We start from the raw sequence: 16,398 nt of genomic DNA on the forward strand, positions 1-16,398 counted from the left end.
GGCTGATGGGAGGAGACACTTGCCAGCTGCTAAACACCAGCCAATTACAAATTCCAGCACGACTCAGAAACGGTTTGAAATGATCAGAGGTTACCACAAAGTCACGTGGAGGCATGTGGTTTAGGGTTCTGAGAAAGTTCCCTGCGGATAGATGGAACAACTGTACAACACACAAACTCACTTCCAAACTGGAGAATGTGAGGTACAGCACTAACTGAGCCCTCGCCATGACCGAGGCTTCTAATCTCTGCAGAATCTCTTCATCTGAAAATATGAGGGCCTGTACTTTACTGAGATATTTTAAACCCTCTGCTATGAGAGAAATGAACTAAGCATTGTCCTTTATTCTATTTAACAGTGTGAATAGACTGAGGGAAAGGTTTGTATGTGTCTGAGTTGATCATCTGTGAAAATACTCCATGCATATAGAGTTGTTCGAACAAGCTTTTCTTGTTTAAACCCTTGTATGGATGTGGTTTCTCAGTACTGGTCCAAGCCAGCCATGTGAGAATGAATTTTTCTAGAAATACCACTCGACTTGTGTGGACCTGTCTCCCAGGTTTCCAGCACAAATGGCATGCGGTCGTGACTGTTGTACACCTTGCATTAACCCTTTAAGCCCTATGTCATTTTTTAGGTTATGTGAAGCAAAAATTTAAACTGTACTGGGAAGGATAATGTCACGGTTTGGCGTTGTTTCTGGTTTCCTGCTTTATTTTGAAGTCCTTGTCTCTTGTGTCCTCTGTTTCCCTGCACTTCCTGTCTCTGTGATTGTCTACACCTGTGTTGAATCACCTGCACCCTCCCCGTGTATATAAACCTATTTGTGTCCTGTGATTAGCTCTGTGGTTTAGAAGCAGTTTCCCTGTTGTGAGTTCACTTTGTGAAGTCCATTTTGCACTTTGCACTGGCATGTGGGTTCTCTCTGTGAAGACACCCCATGACAGACAAAATACTCTCATGAACTTTCAGCGTTTTTGCCAAACTCCCGCAGCACGACGTGAGCTGCTCCTGCAGGATCCCTTTAAGCAGTGAGTCCCTGAGAGTCATTTTGCTTTGACAGTCAGTCCTGCCGGGAAACGAGACCTCATCTGGCTCTGTCACGATCATATAATTAGCTTAGGCTGCCTTGCAACCGTATAGCTGTCTGCACTCCAGACACTTCTTTCTCCTGCGGCCCACATATCAGTTTCAGGATCCAACCACAGCCCTCTGCACACAATGTATTCCCGATCCCGAGAACCACATGCTGACGCTTGTGCATCATAAATCTGCACCAGATCTACAGTAATCTGTACCAGTTTTCACATGTATTTCCCGTGAAAACATTGGGGGGGGGGGTTAAACAAAGTTGGACGCACGCGCAACTGTTTGAACAAAACCTCGATTATTAAGTTGCGTCGTGGTAGTTTTAAAGTTGAGCAGCGGGTCCCGTGTGAGCTGTGGGCTGCAACACGGTGAGGGAGGCACCTGACACATTCGCCGTGCAGGCCGAGGTGGGACGGTTCTGCCTCGTGAGCACACCGGGGGCGCGCTCCCGGGCTCCATATCACTAGAACACTTGATTTAATTATACGGACTTCACGAGACGGACGTCATGCATTACGGAACGCGCGCGAGCAGCGAGGAAACCGCTCCGAACATGCACGCCGACATCCATCAAATGACACTAAACACGTGCTGTCATATTTAGCTGGGGCTGGATCCAACATTAATTCCGAGCGTAAGCTTTGTCGCGCACTGGAGTGACCAACACGCGCAGTTAACAGCCCGTCTGTGTTTGCACCCTGCAGTCAGCTGCTGGGCACGCGCGTTGTAAAATGAGGTTTGGAAGCATCGTTTTAATCGTCGCTCTCTGCTCTTTCACCGCTTATTATATTTATGAGCCCATTCCTGAGGAAATAGAGGAGAGATGGAAACTCATGCTGACCAACTCTTTCTTCAGAAGTCTCAGCCACCTGGTAAGGAAAAACACAGTGTTTTCTATGTGCAGGCGATCTTCGACTGGTAGCTTACTATTTACTTTGGGCATGAATCCCTCCAGGAAAAAGCTATCTAGCACTGTGTGTGGATGTACACTTGTGTCTTATTTCAGTTGAATCCATGATTAAGTCATTCAGCCTTATGCCAAACCATACACAAGCAACTCGTCTTGGTTTAGTTAGTTCTCTCTCTAGGTGACAGGTTAAACGTTTATTGTATTTTGCTGATGTGGATATAAATGCTTGTTACACCAGATTATGTCAGACGCTAATCCATGTGTTGTATAGTCCTGCTCACCTGTTCTAATAATAGATCCTACTAAGTAAACTCCCCTCTGTTTATGACAGTTAGCTTTACTGCATCCCATATGACTATGTTTAGCATACTATATTAGTAAGTATTGCATGGCTGTAACATTAGTGTCACCATGAGTTTTGGCCCACCTTTGTATCTCTAAAGTATAGTATTTACAGCAACTAGAAAGAGGTTACAGTAGTTTGATTACGTGTAAATAAATATTTTCCACAGAGTGCAGAATTAAGCCAGAGCAGACAACTGCTTTTAATAATACAGGACATTGTTATTTATATAACACTATTGAAGTCAATTCTATTTTAATTATTAGATTGCATCACGATCAACGGTTGTATTTCAGCATGCAATGTTGCAGCTATATTTATGCCCTTGTATTTTGACTGTATTAATGCATACAGTACACATTTGAGCAAAGCTGTGTTTTGTGTTTTCTTTCTGAAAATGAATATTGGAAGTACAACCTCAGTAAATAAAGAAAAAGTTTGGCCAAAATATAGACACACAGACCTGTAAAGCCAAGCCTGTCCCTATTGAAACCCATTATAATCACAATGATTTGATCCCACGGCTATAACAGCATAACATCGTGCATATTATTATAGCAGGCTTTCGTTCTAGTGCACTGACTTCACACTTGTGTTGTTTTTACTATTTTCCAACAGATTGAGTCATGTTCTCATTTTTTCCCTATGGAGCGAACACATACTATTTTTCCTGATTTCCCTTCGGGTTATGGCTGTTGTGTTATGGAGCCCTGCAGAGCTTGATGCAATGCATCAAAACAATGTTCTCGCTAATCATTTTCATAGCCCTGACTGTGAAAAGGCAGTTGGGAGTTTTAGAAAGTAATCACATTTTTTTGTTCATGAAAAACAACAGTGGCATTGCTCACAAACATATTATATACAATTTGGTAAAAACCATCTCTGCGAAAGTGGAAAATAATATTAATATATGGCAGTTTCTTGGCTAAAGATCTGCCGTATATGACATCAAAGCAACGTTTACAAAGAAATGCACAGAGGCCAAATGACTGATTTCCTGATCACGGATTATTTGAATTGTGTTGTGACTCAGTGTTACTTTTAGAGCACAGTACGATAGTGAGTGACTTCCATCTCTTTCCGTTACAAACTTTCCCAAATGACCCGTGGCATGGAGAGAGATTGTTTTCTCAATTTATAGCTGTGCTTCACTGTATGCACAGCTCGCAGTGGATGCCTCTCTGAGTGGGATGTGGTCACAGTAGAAGAGCATCAGCTGATTAGCCTCATAAAAGCCACACAATAAAAGCCTCATCAGACATAATGGAATATGAGTCATGCTTTTATAACTTATCATGTAGTTTTGACTTAAAAAAAAGAAAACTGTAGTGGGCTGCTGACATTTTACCAGGCAACACTCCCATGACTATAGTCTCCCTCTCACACTCTGTAATATGGCCAGTTAAGCATCTTTACCCTTTGTGCCTTGAATATTATGAGCTTTGGTCATAATCAACGGTTACTTGGGATAAATAGCTTTACTGTAAGTATCAGACGTAACACCGATGGCTTGGGTTTGATGTTGTCTAATGTGTCTCTCAGTGCCTCATGCTGTCTCTCTGCGTCACTTTCCAGGCAGACCTCAGTGAATTACTGGGGCTGAAGGACTACATGGGGGTTATGTACTTCATCACTCTGGCTGAAAAGGTAGTGCCTGTGTCTGACGAGCACATCAAGGTGACGGAGGAGACGTTTGATGGCGTGGAGGTGGTGCTGTACCAGCCAAAGCACAGCGGCGGTGACGCTGAGCTCAGAAGAGCCGTCATCTACCTGCACGGAGGAGGATGGTGTCTGGGAAGCTCCCGTAAGTTGATAGGCCGGCCTCTCTGCTCCTTTATCACACAGAATTATGACTGCGCGGAAGATGGATGAATGCATAACACGTTCTTGTATTGACATCACACAGCAACGCGATTATTATATTTTCGGGAGTATCCTAAAGTTGATGTGACAAATGACTTCGCAGCTTTACGTTGACTCTCTGTGACGGCTAATGTGATTATATATCCTGAACAAACTACACGAGGCACAACGCTTTCCAAGTTTCCAGAGGAAATAACGCACCGTCTGCTGGAGCGGTGGGAACCTCAGAGGGTGGTTACTCTTGCTAATCCACAACATAAAGACATGGGTGTGCATGCCGTTTGACACATCTCATGCTGTTGTTGCAATCTGTTGAACGGCTGTAACGTTTACAGTGACACGGATCTTGCCAGGAAGCCGATCTATCACTATCACTGCAGCGTAACCTGCATGCCACGTGTGGGCAATGAATGGATATCAGTGCGTGTGATGGTTTGTGCTGCTTTTAAAGTCTCTGTTCTGTGTCTGTGCAGGGATGAGTCCATACGATCTCCTGGCCAGAACAATCGTCACCGAGCTCGATGCGGTGGTTCTGTCTGTAGAGTAAGTATTTCATATTGTATTGCCAGTTATATGCAGCTACTGTAAGTAATATAGTGCACAAACTGCGGTTTCATTTGTATTATTCATAGTTCATACTGTTCCCCAAACTCTTTCTCAGCCACTCACACAAATTTCCTGTTGCCATATGAGCCTGTCCTTCCTCATTAGTCACAGGCGAGATGGAAGTGAGGATGCAGTAGAGTGAAGCTAACAGGTTTTCATTTGGGTCTCGCCATGCCTCTGCCTGTCACAGCGACACACTGCTCTAACTCTGCCTCTCAGTCCTGTAACTTTCTTTAGCCAATACTCTCTCTCTATCCTCTCATTCACTGTTTACCGATATTTTTGTCAGCTTTAGTTAGGTTGAAAGTCCAGTACACAGTCATCAAGTGATACTTTCTTTTTCTTTAAATATGTATAACGCGGTTGTGCTGGTCGACTCAGCATATTTGTGTGTGTGTGTGTGTGTGTGTGTGTGTGTGGAGGGGGGGGGGGGGGGGTCCTGTGTATTGGTGGGTGGGGATTTTCACTCTTCTGCCTCATCCAAATTCCCTTCTCTAAGTTGTTGATGGTTGAATGAGTAATTCTAGCATTTTACGATCCCAAAGTCAGCCATGTGTCACATTTGGCTTTTATATTAAATCACAACACACTTCAGAACATACAGCTTTTAGCAAATGTGAACCTGATTTAATGAACATTTGCAGTTGTTGCAACACTTGAAGTCAGCAAGATGATGAGGAACGATTATGAGGAACGATTACGACAATAAGTTAGTTACTCTGTACGTTTAAAACACAGTACACTAATGCATCCAGTGTACTTTGATTATGGGAAAACAAAGTTATGTCACTACATTTGTGTATTATACACATATGCTCGAAGATGCATTCAAATTGAAAAGTTTTTTTTTTTTTCTCGATAAAACTGCAACAAAAACATATTTTGTATTGACGTATTTCTTCTACCAAATATGGACACATGTAATGAGAAAGCTAAACTGCTCGTGAATGCGAGGACGCACTATTTAAGTCAATTTGCCCTTCGTCTGATCATCTGATTATTCCCTTTTTTTAAAAATGTCTCAAAGTTTATTTTCCACGGCTCAAAATATTGCCTGTACATATGGCCTTCGAAGTTCATGTTTATTTATACTTCTGCTTTAATCTGCACCGTTGTGCTTCTCCAGGTACAGACTGGCCCCTGCGCACCACTTCCCTGTCCCTTATGAGGACGTCTACCGGGTGGTCAAACACTTCCTCCAGAAGGGGGTGCTGGCTCAGTACTCTGTGGACCCGGGACGCATCGCGGTGTCGGGGGATAGCGCGGGAGGGAACCTGGCCGCTGCCGTGTCGCAGCAGGTACTGAATCTGTGTTTCATTCCTCGTGGCGGCTCTGTGGTTCACATGTGGAACCAGAAAGACCGGTATGAAGAGGTGCCATGATGCAGTGTTAATGAGCCAGTGTTTCATAAATAGCATTGTGTGGCTCTGAAGGGAAGAACATGTGCTCTTCCCTGGTTGTAATGTGGCCAGTGATCATGTATGACTGTATTTCAACTATTCAGCAAAAAAATTCATCCATTTTTTTGTTGATTTCTTTGATTATAAGTACTGCACTTTCACAGTTATTTGTACTGTATGAATGCCACAGCATGACATTCATTATTTTTAGGAAACTTGCAATTTCAAATTGCAGTCAGAGAAAAAACAAAAAAAGAGTAAAACGTTTTCGGGATACTGATTATAATCACACACTAGACCCATGGTGGCACATGAAAGAAAGAAAAGTCATTTTCAGGGTACCTGAACAGATACAATGAATGTGAAATAAACCTTAACAAGGTGAGGCGTTTAGCTCTCTTAAGTTAATCTCTTTGGAATTTACTTTCGTAATAGTGATTAATGTTATTGCGACTTCTCTTAAACTATCCTCTCGCTTTAGTACAGTTTCACTCACAGTACAAATACTTGGAATGACAAGACTATGCTTTGTTGTATGCAAGTATAGTGACAATAAAGTATTGCGATAAACACTGAAGTTTGCACGTATCCACTGAGCCGAGATGAGCCGACTCAGCACTACAGGAGGAAGACGTTGCTCTCCCAACTCGTACAATGCAACTGTGAGATTTACCCAAAGAGCTAGTAAAGGCTTTAAAGAACTTTGCACAAGTTTCCTTCTCGTGCTCTTTATATTCGGCACGTTTACGTCACGATGTAGAAAGCAGTGTCACGTTTGACGAACCACAAGGTAAGAAACGTACGTCGAGACACAACTAGAGGGAAAAGAAACCATTTCACGACAGTGACTGGGAACAAACCACTACATTGTGAATCAAATGGCTCGTTCTGGGTGCTGGGCCTTGTTACATGCAGTCCAGTTGACACAGCTTTAATGCTGTAGGGGGTTGGAAGCAACTCAAAGAAAAGCATCTCCTCGCAGCCAACAGGTGCACAATGTCCTACGCAGGATCTGCATGGATAACTCGTGATGTTGCACCATGGAGAGCAGCTTATCCCGTTCAGTGCTTCACTTCCTAGGAAGATGTGATTCTGGAGCCGACGTCAAGTCACCTGATCACTAGATGTTGGGCAACGCGTTGTATTCATGAGTGAGACATCTGGCTGGGAGATAGCGATCTGTTTGCCTCGAGGCAGAAACGCTGTGCACTCACTGGTTCACACTGTTATCAGGGTGAGCCCATCATTCACCCACCGACTGTATTTAAGAAAGGGACATGCAGTTCACCCTGACGTCATCCATTGATTCCCGGACTGCCATTTTACAGCATTGAGTCAGAGAGAGAGAGAGGTACATGATTCTTAGTAATTAATGAGCAGTGTGCTGCAGTGGCTTCAGGTTCTTGCTCAAGGACACTTCAACATGAAACTACGGGGACAACAGGGATGAACCGCTACCTGCTGGTTTCAGGACCAACTCTCCCTGAAATACACAGCCTGGCCAAAAAAAAGTCTCCACCAAAAAAAAAGGTCACACACTAATATTTGGTTGGACTGCCTTCAGCTGTGGTTACTGCATTCGCTGTGGCATTGTTTCCATAAGCTTCTGCAATGTCACAAGATTGAATTCCATCCAGTGTTGCATTCATTTCTCACCTAGATCTTGTATTGATGATGGAAGAGTCTGACCGCTGCGCAAAGCTTCTCCAGCACATCCTAAACATTCTCACTGGGGTTCAGGTCTGGACTCCATGTGTGAACATGATGCCTCATGCTCCCTGAATCACTCTTTCACAATCTGAGCCCCATGAATCATGGCATTGTCATATGCCCGTCCCATCAGGGAAGAAAAAAATCCATTGATAGAATAACCTGGTCGTTGCTGAACCTGGTTGTTGCTGAACCTAGACCTGAGCAACTGCAGCAACCCCCGATCACAGCACCGCCCCCATGGGCTGCTACAGTAGTAGTCGTAGTTAAATCCAGGTGGCGACTTTTTTTTTGGCCGGGCAGTGTATTTGCTCTTTGCATTGTTTTCCATAAAGACAGCTAGAGGCGCTCTCAGGCAGGTGGACTCAAACCACACTTGTCGACACACCGCTTGCGTGTCGGCAGCTCCAGATGAGCGCGATACACTCCTGGATGGTTTCCATCCTGTTTTAATGTGGCAGTGGAGGCACAGTTTTACTTGCAATGTTTCTTTTGGCATGCAGTATGGGCTGGTTGAGTGGGTTTGGGTTTTAGAGGCAAGCTGTGTTCTCGCTATACATCCATGAGTCAAGAGTTCTCAACAGCTCAGTGAAGAGGCAAACACATGCAGAACACTGCGGGTGATGCAATTATTCCTGGAAACAACCGTGACGCGTACATGTATTTAGAGCACGCTGTTTTATGTACCTATGTATATATCTCACTCTCTCTCCTCACAGTTACAAAGAGAGCCTGGCCAGCAGGTCCATCTGAAGGCCCAAGCTCTCATCTACCCTGTCCTGCAGGCTCTGGATCTCAACACGCCGTCCTATCAGCAAAATCAGGACATGCCCATTCTGCCCCGCACCCTCATGGTCCGTTTCTGGAGCGAGTACTTCACCAGCGACAAGGCCTTTTTCAGAGCCATGATGGCCAACACTCACAACAACCCGGAGTCTTCTAGCCTGCTGAAGTTTGTCAACTGGAGCGCCATCCTGCCAGAAACGTATCATAAGAAATACAACTACAGTGCTCCCGTCGTGGCGCTGGGAATCGGCGAAGAAGGCGTCGGCGTGGATGGACTCGCTCGAGCTCTGGCCGACCCGAGGGCTTCCCCCCTGCTGGTTCCAGACTCTGCCTTACGCTCTCTGCCCAAGGCCTACGTTCTGACATGTGAGTATGATGTTCTCCGAGACGATGGCATCATGTATGTCGCGCGGCTGCGTTCTGCTGGTGTTGAGGTGACACATGAACACTATGACACAGGATTTCACGGAGGGCTGATGTTCACCGTGTGGCCGACTGACTTCCTGATCGGACGTCGCATGATCAACAACTATATCAAATGGCTGGAGGAGAACTTGTAAAAAAAAAAAAATGCAACTCTTGACTATTCATATTCATTCCAACTTTCCCACACGATGCACCAGTGTTTGGTTCAGTGCTTTTCTTTCCCATCTGGTGTTCAAGTTTTCTTTTTCTTTTAAATGGATTGAGAAATAATCAACTTCTTCTGTTTACCCCTCATGGACCACATTAGATGCCAGAAGGAAACGGGGTTTTTCAAAAGAATAGTGTTGATTTGTCCATATAAGATGGCGTGAGTAGAATACATATGACACACAGCATTACTCTTATATTACTTGGTTGTAGTACAGTATTGTGTTCATTTTCCAACAAACGTAATATTTCCCAGAGACCTGAGGGAGGAAATCCAACTGTGAATACCGCATTTGTCAGCGTTATGAGGACAGTTACACGTTTGTTTTTTAACTGGCAAACCGGCCTTGGCTTGGCAAAGGAGGAAAGGATTTTCACTAAATTAAAACCTGATTAAGCCAAAGTTAACATTGAGGGCAATTAATACTGAAACCTGAGATGGTTTGAATGTGTTTGCAAAAAACAGAATTCCTGCATAATGCTTTCTGGCATTGCATCAGAGATCGGCTAGTGATGTGATTAATTACAGCATCACTGTTCTCCACAAGAACAAGCCCTCAGTTGTGACTGTGGTACAGTGGGAGGTGCTTATTCGAAGCAGATTTAATACGTTTTAATAAATGTATATGAAAATATGGAATGATAATGAATATTAAATTATGATTTATGAACCCATAAATTACCAGAATTAAAATAAATTTGCACACCACCCCATTTTGGAAAAATAGGGAAAACTTCCAAATTTGATATAAATCAATCAAATCTCAGGGTTTGCAACAGAGTTCTTAAAGTAAACAGGGACCTATTGTTTCATATACACACTAATCAAATGATCAAGTTCTTTATAAAGGAAATATTTATTGGACTAACTCGGTGGTTCTCAAACTTTTTCTGTCGCGCTCCACTTTGGAGGAAGCAAAATGTTCGGGCCCACCGCCCCAACAACACGGGAACTAAAGGGTCCAACTTGTTGAGACTCCTCCATCCGTGCTTTTTTAATTAATAGATTAAAGAAAATGTAAATCCCGTTGAAGTAAACCAGATCGCTCCATCTGACAAGAACTATTAACATGTGCAATCACTTTGTTAAAACAATGCAAATAAAGTTATGTTTGTGCAAAAAAACCCTCATATTTGGCAAAAAAGATGACCAAGGAAGCCGGTTGGATCCCTGTTTTCTCCCCATAGTTTCATGTTGAAGTGCCCTTGAGCAAGGCACTGAAGCCCCAGAGCTTCACAGCAGCACAAAGCTGCTTCATTACTAAGGATGGTAAAATGTAGAGGTTAATTCCCTCACTGTGGGAGTAATAAAGGAAGGAGAAAAAAAGAATCTGCATCTCCCCCGCGCCCCAGCTGTAATACCTCCGCGCCCCACTAGAGGGTCACGCCCCACAGTTTGAGAACCACTGGACTAACAACATACTAAACCACTAAACAAAACATGTATGAACAAATGTTAAAATAAACTAAATGAAGGGGATGAATAATTAATATGATGAGCAGTACAATGAGTAAAAAGATGAAGCAGAACTGAATGAAAAGGATTACATGTGACCAGGTATGAACAGTGACTGATGGGTATCAATATAATCCATCGTCCAATGTTTATACCCTTTAAATCTAGCTTAAAACATGTATGCACTGTTCAGCAGTTGAGTTTATGAAGCACCAAGGAAGACTGTGAAGAGCCGTGATGTTAGATAAGATTTTAATTTAAATTTAGGTCTGGGTCTTTAAGATATTTCTCTCTAAAATCATTTTAATCTGTCATTTACATTTATTTTGCCTAAAAACATGACTCATTTACATGTGGGTATGGTATTGTTTAAGGTGCATCTGTGGCTGTTTCTCTGTGGACATTCTGATCTTGTTGGAAGGATTTGTTAGTTGTTGACTCTCACTCTTCCATCTCTCGCTGGATTCGTCTTTCTCTGATATTTTTCGGTAAGAAGTATTAGTTCAGATTGTGTCACAGACCTTTCCATTTTATAATCTCTCTGTAGATGTCCAATGGCTTTTCATGAGGCACATTCCATAAGTAAAGATCATGCTTCAACAATGTACACACTTCTAAACTCACACCTTGCATGCACACATTTTGTGATTGAGCTTTGAATATAAAATATGGCAAAGAAACAGAACATCTCAAGTCTCCCTGTTATAGATTAATACGTTTAGGTGTGCATGTGTGTGTGTATCCCTTTTGTTTAAAGCGTGACTATATGGTAATAAGGTAAAAAGCCTTGCATTTAGTGCATTTGACTGTCTAAACAAGAGGTATTCAATTTGGATGGAAAACAAAGATTTTAACATACAGACACACTAAATGTTTATGGCAGTTATTTTGAAAACAAATATCTATCTATAAGAACTTTAAGCCTATATTTCAAGAACAATAAAACCTGACCGAATCTTGTTTGCACAGAAATAAAAGCTTCGGTACAAACAAAACTTCAACCAACCGTTTTTTTTTGGTTTGTTTTTTAACGTGTTCCTCTGCTAGAGAGAGCAATGTGTCTCTGATTGTCCTCCCAGGAGTGTGAATCTAGACGCTCATCGTTGAACTTGGTTCACTACTCGGTCTCGATAATGTTCACAATGGTAAACGCTGTCTCACAAACGTGAGTCAATTCAAACATGACCGAGGTGTGTCGTGCAACTCAGGAAACAGGAAGTAGGCCCGCGTGCTTCACGCTCCCTGCTGACATTGCTCTCACACCGGTGTTCTCTCTCAAACTGTCTGTGCACAGCAAACGCTTGACTCAACCGACTCAAGTGAGTTGAGCTGTTGCCGTAATAATCTGATTCACTCCGCCTGCAGACTAGCGGGGGGTGGGGGGAATCTAAAAAGACTGTTGGGGGGGTGGAAACAACGTTCTGTGGAGATTATCACTTATTCTCATTATTTTATTAGAAACATTTACAGGTCCTTTTGTTCGGTCCATTTGGTCCACGATTTAGTGATGGCACTAAAATCACTATACATTCATACTTACAGTCCCACAAAGTTCTTTTTTTTTTTGGTAAAACAGGTTGCCAGAGTAAGACCAAGTGCCAGTTTCATGATGTAACAGGTTGCTGGCACAAAGACTTTATGCCTGTTTCTATTTGTGTAGGTTTAACTTCAGTCAACTTTAGTCCCTAAAGCTCTGCTCTCACATGTGGTTGCCGACAGTCATGTGAGGTGGCTTAGAAGCATTCACTTGTCTCTTCCTTTCATCTGCTTCATCTCTCTGCCTGTGGGTGACATCGACCTGTGACTCCTCAGCACATGTGATGGCCGTTTTAATGGCAACAGGGAGGCAAAGGTTACCAACAAGTAATCCTTTGAAAGAATGTTATTTAATTTCTCACTGTTCTTTAAGCTTCACTGTTCAAGAAGAGTCACAGCTGATACAAAACGTCTGAAAGTCACCAATGTTTCACAAAGCAAATACTCGATCACATGAAGTATGTTGTAACTTGTAACGAACTAAAGTATGACTAAGTTTAAGAGAAACTTTGCTCATTTGCAGAAACACTGCTACATTCTCATCTGTAAATATGGATTTTGTTTGGAATTCCTCTTGATGAATGTCTGATTTGCATCATTTTAATTGCAATGTAAACTGTCAATAAATTGACTTGAAACTATTGATCACGGTGCATTATTTCTTTCTGTCATGTTTTCAGACAGTTTAGTGACTAAAAGAGGTGGATTGATTTGAAACTCTGTGTGTGTGTGCGCACGCAATTGCATGCCACGTAAAGAGGGCAAGACATGCAAAGCTATGATGTTAAGCTATATTCTATGCAGACTCACTCGGATACACCAAATCCACTTCCTGTAGGTCAAGCAGTCCAGGTTGCATCAGCTAGCTGTGGGAGAGTGCACAGTTGATCTGCAAACATACTGCACACATCTACCACTCAACACACCTACATACCTTCTATCCAAGAGGTTTTGGGGGAAAAAAACATGTTTTTTTTTCTCTCTTGATGGCAAAGATGATGATGCATGAGTGTGAGCAAAGCATTTATACAAAAGGATGATTGGAACACACTCCTCGGCTCTGAGCGATGGACTGGACTGTTAATGTGCTCCACTGGGCTGCTCGTATGCTTCTGTATGCCGGTCTTGTGTGCAGATGTGTGTACATGCAGGCTAATAACAGTAACGTGAAATGGATTATGGCAGAGGATTCTTTGAAACTGTTAATAATGCATAGTGGTTTTGCACGGATTATTCCAACATACAGTGTAGAAAGTGCACACATGCTTACCGTTCACACAGGAATGTGACTAAGCGTGCACATACTGCTAATGCAAGTACGCACTTTGTGTTACATGATTCTCTCTCAGGTTTGGTGCAACACTGTTCTACCTTAAGGCTTTAAAGCAAATTACATTTTTTTAAAGGTCAAAAACTGAAAGATTTAAAGCCAAAGCGAGTCGAGTTTGATTTATTTTCTTCATTAATGTTGAGTCTCAGACAAATAACTTCACCTCGACATTACCGCTGCTGAGAGTAAGTACTTTCTTTAACACAAGTTTCAAATACAGCAACCGAACAACCTGTTGTAAGACCCAGTGTCCTGTTATGCCCTCATTGGCTCTGAGTTAGCTTCCCAAAATGTAATATAGAGCTTTAGGTTTTGCAATTATCCTCAAATGAACTTTAATGCAGAATTTTCTCATTAACTTTGTCTTAAAACAACCGCTCTGGTTTTTAGGAAACTTGACACGGCCATACAGAACGCAGCCCAATATTTTACTGTCGCTTCTTTCTTTGCTTCTTCATGCCAAGAGATATGTCGATACAATGAGGAATCGATCATGGTGTGACGAGACCAGAGAGCTTTTCACAGTTTGTTGGGCTTTCAGGGCCTTAAAAAGCATGAAAACTCACAGACTCATGAGAGCTTAGATCTCCAGATGATTCCAACTATTGACACTGATTTTTATTAAGAGTTTGTGGATGTGTAAGATCTCAAAGTAGGCTGACACTTACAAATGCATTAGTACACAAGAATACAAATAAAAAAAGCAATTCACACTGTATTATATGGTAATAGGATACGGAATACACACCCTCCAAATACAAATATTTATTTATCAATTCTTACCTATTAGCAGCCCGAAACTAGCAAAACAATTGCACAGTAAATCTTGGATGTCTAAAACAACAATTAGCTTCTCGGAATCAAAATTAAAATCATGCTGATGACTCAGTTGAAAAGGACCCAATGTACGACACTTCAAATACAAACAGCCGCCTATCTGCACATCCGTACTTCCAGACATGCACTGAGAGTTTCTATAAAAACAGTAATATTCATTTCAACATAAAGCTTGAACAAAATCCAGGTGAAGATGAAGCTGAGTACGGCTGTGTGTCTCATACGGAGGTACCTTGTGTTGAATCGGGTCAGGCTGATTCTCTCTGCTGCTGCCTTTTCCTGACTAGCTTCCTGAGCTTAGCAAATAGGAGCTCTCTGAACTTGTCCCCCATGAGGAAGTAGAAAACGGGGTTGATGACACTGTGCAAGAAGGCCAGCGGTCTGGTCACGATGTACAGCCCCTCTATGTACATCCTTGTGCACAGTTGCAGCCCCGCCCAGGCCTGCCGAGATGCTATTCTGACATTTCTCAGAATGTGGTAGGGAGTGTAGAGAACCAGAAACATGACCGCGGCCGACGCGGCGACTCTGAGAGGCCGCTTGTACGTCGTCGCCTTGCGTTGCAACGCCTTTTCCTGGACACGGAGCAGACGTGCGATTTGGTAGGAGAAACCACAAAGTCCAAGCAGAGGGAGGAAGTAACCAGTCAAGGTGAGCCCCAGGCTGTAGCCCAATGTGTTCATGTCTCCTCTGAGGCTGGCAAAATCCTTGCACCGACTCCCATTTCCGCGTCGAAGGTCTTGGACCATGAGGGATATCATCGGAGCAACTTCCACGTTGACCGCCAGCCAGCTCAGAGCGGTCACGATCAGGGCCGTCCGTGGCCTCAGCAGGCAGTGGTTCTGTGATGGGTGTTTCAGGAGCAGGAAGCGGTCCATGCTGAGCCAAACCATGAACAGGATGGATGAGTACAGATTGACATGCAGGACATAGCGGTTGATAACACAAGCATAGGGACTGGTCTCCGATTGGTCATTTGCATAGAGGTATGAGAGGCGTGGCAGCGTGCAGAGGAAGACGAGGTCGGAGACTGCCAGGCTGAAGAGGTAGATATTGCAGCTCTGCCACTTGGGCAAACTAAATATGTAGCCAAGTATCACCAAAAGGTTGCCAGGGAAGCCAATGCAGAACTCGATGCCGTAAAATGGTGAGAGGTAGTACTTCTCCAGCACGTCGTCAATCTCTGTACATTTGAGCACCTGGAGAGAAGAGGGGAGGGGAGGAGAGAACGAGGAGAAAAAAAGGGACGACGTCAAGGAAAGAGGACGGGACGGAGGTGAGAGGGAAGGAAGGGAAGAGGAAACACACGAGTGTGTAACGACAGAAACCTATGCACCTCAATCAAGGTCACGTTTCAACAACAGAGTCAATAAAATCTCATTTTAAATTCGGCGCTGAACACATTCACGACGACGTTATCGCGGTGTTGGTGGATGACTTACCATGCTGTAGTTCTAGAGGTGACTGGTAATGTGAGCAGGGAGTGCCACCATGAGCCGCGAACCACTATCTGTACGCTAGAAACAGTAAACACTGAGGTCTGAGGGTACGCTGCCTTCAATGTGACACGGATGAGAAAACACAGTCAGTTAGAGAACTATTTGCATATGACTTATGGAAATATGATTAACCAAATAAAACCTCATAGATGACTTGATAGGTTACTGAATAACGGCTCACCCATCATGCTCTGTCTGGTGACTGGATGATATTTATTAAACGCTGTGAGCGCCAAAAAAAAAAAAAAGAAAGAAATTCCGAAAGTAAATCAATTTTATAACATATTTTGATCATAACTATGAACATGCAACATGATAAGAGCAAGATCAGAATATTCTATCCCTTAATATAAGGATATACTTACAATTTCCTCAGAGCTGACGAAGACTTCTGGTCCAA

The 16,398-nt window shown here is 43.0% G+C and overlaps 2 protein-coding genes across 3 annotated transcripts; one reads left to right on the plus strand and one right to left on the minus strand.

The window, feature by feature from the left end:
• The first annotated feature begins 1,597 nt into the window (after positions 1-1,597).
• Positions 1,598-12,157, plus strand: aadac (arylacetamide deacetylase). 2 transcript variants are annotated; one of them, XM_068585836.1, is made up of 6 exons: positions 1,598-1,961; positions 3,918-4,146; positions 4,679-4,748; positions 5,938-6,109; positions 8,641-9,073; positions 9,167-9,225. In XM_068585836.1, coding segments are annotated over exons 1-6 (1,047 nt in total). In that variant the 5' UTR covers positions 1,598-1,820; the 3' UTR covers positions 9,169-9,225. The 2 variants fall into 2 exon arrangements, with proteins under 2 accessions (XP_068441937.1, XP_068441936.1); XM_068585835.1 differs by having other exon boundaries at positions 8,641-12,157.
• A 2,590-nt stretch (positions 12,158-14,747) lies between these two features.
• Positions 14,748-16,183, minus strand: LOC137790165 (succinate receptor 1-like). The gene is made up of 3 exons (XM_068584148.1): positions 16,180-16,183; positions 16,050-16,054; positions 14,748-15,698 (listed from the first exon to the last, which is right to left on the minus strand). Exons 1-3 carry the CDS (start codon positions 16,181-16,183, stop codon positions 14,748-14,750), a joined length of 960 nt encoding a protein of 319 aa, XP_068440249.1.
• Positions 16,184-16,398: the final 215 nt, after the last annotated feature.

The sequence above is a fragment of the Clinocottus analis genome, unplaced genomic scaffold, assembly GCF_023055335.1.
Source record: "Clinocottus analis isolate CAN_PGR_092001 unplaced genomic scaffold, fCliAna1.0.p SCAF_2, whole genome shotgun sequence".
NCBI lineage: Eukaryota > Metazoa > Chordata > Actinopteri > Perciformes > Cottidae > Clinocottus > Clinocottus analis.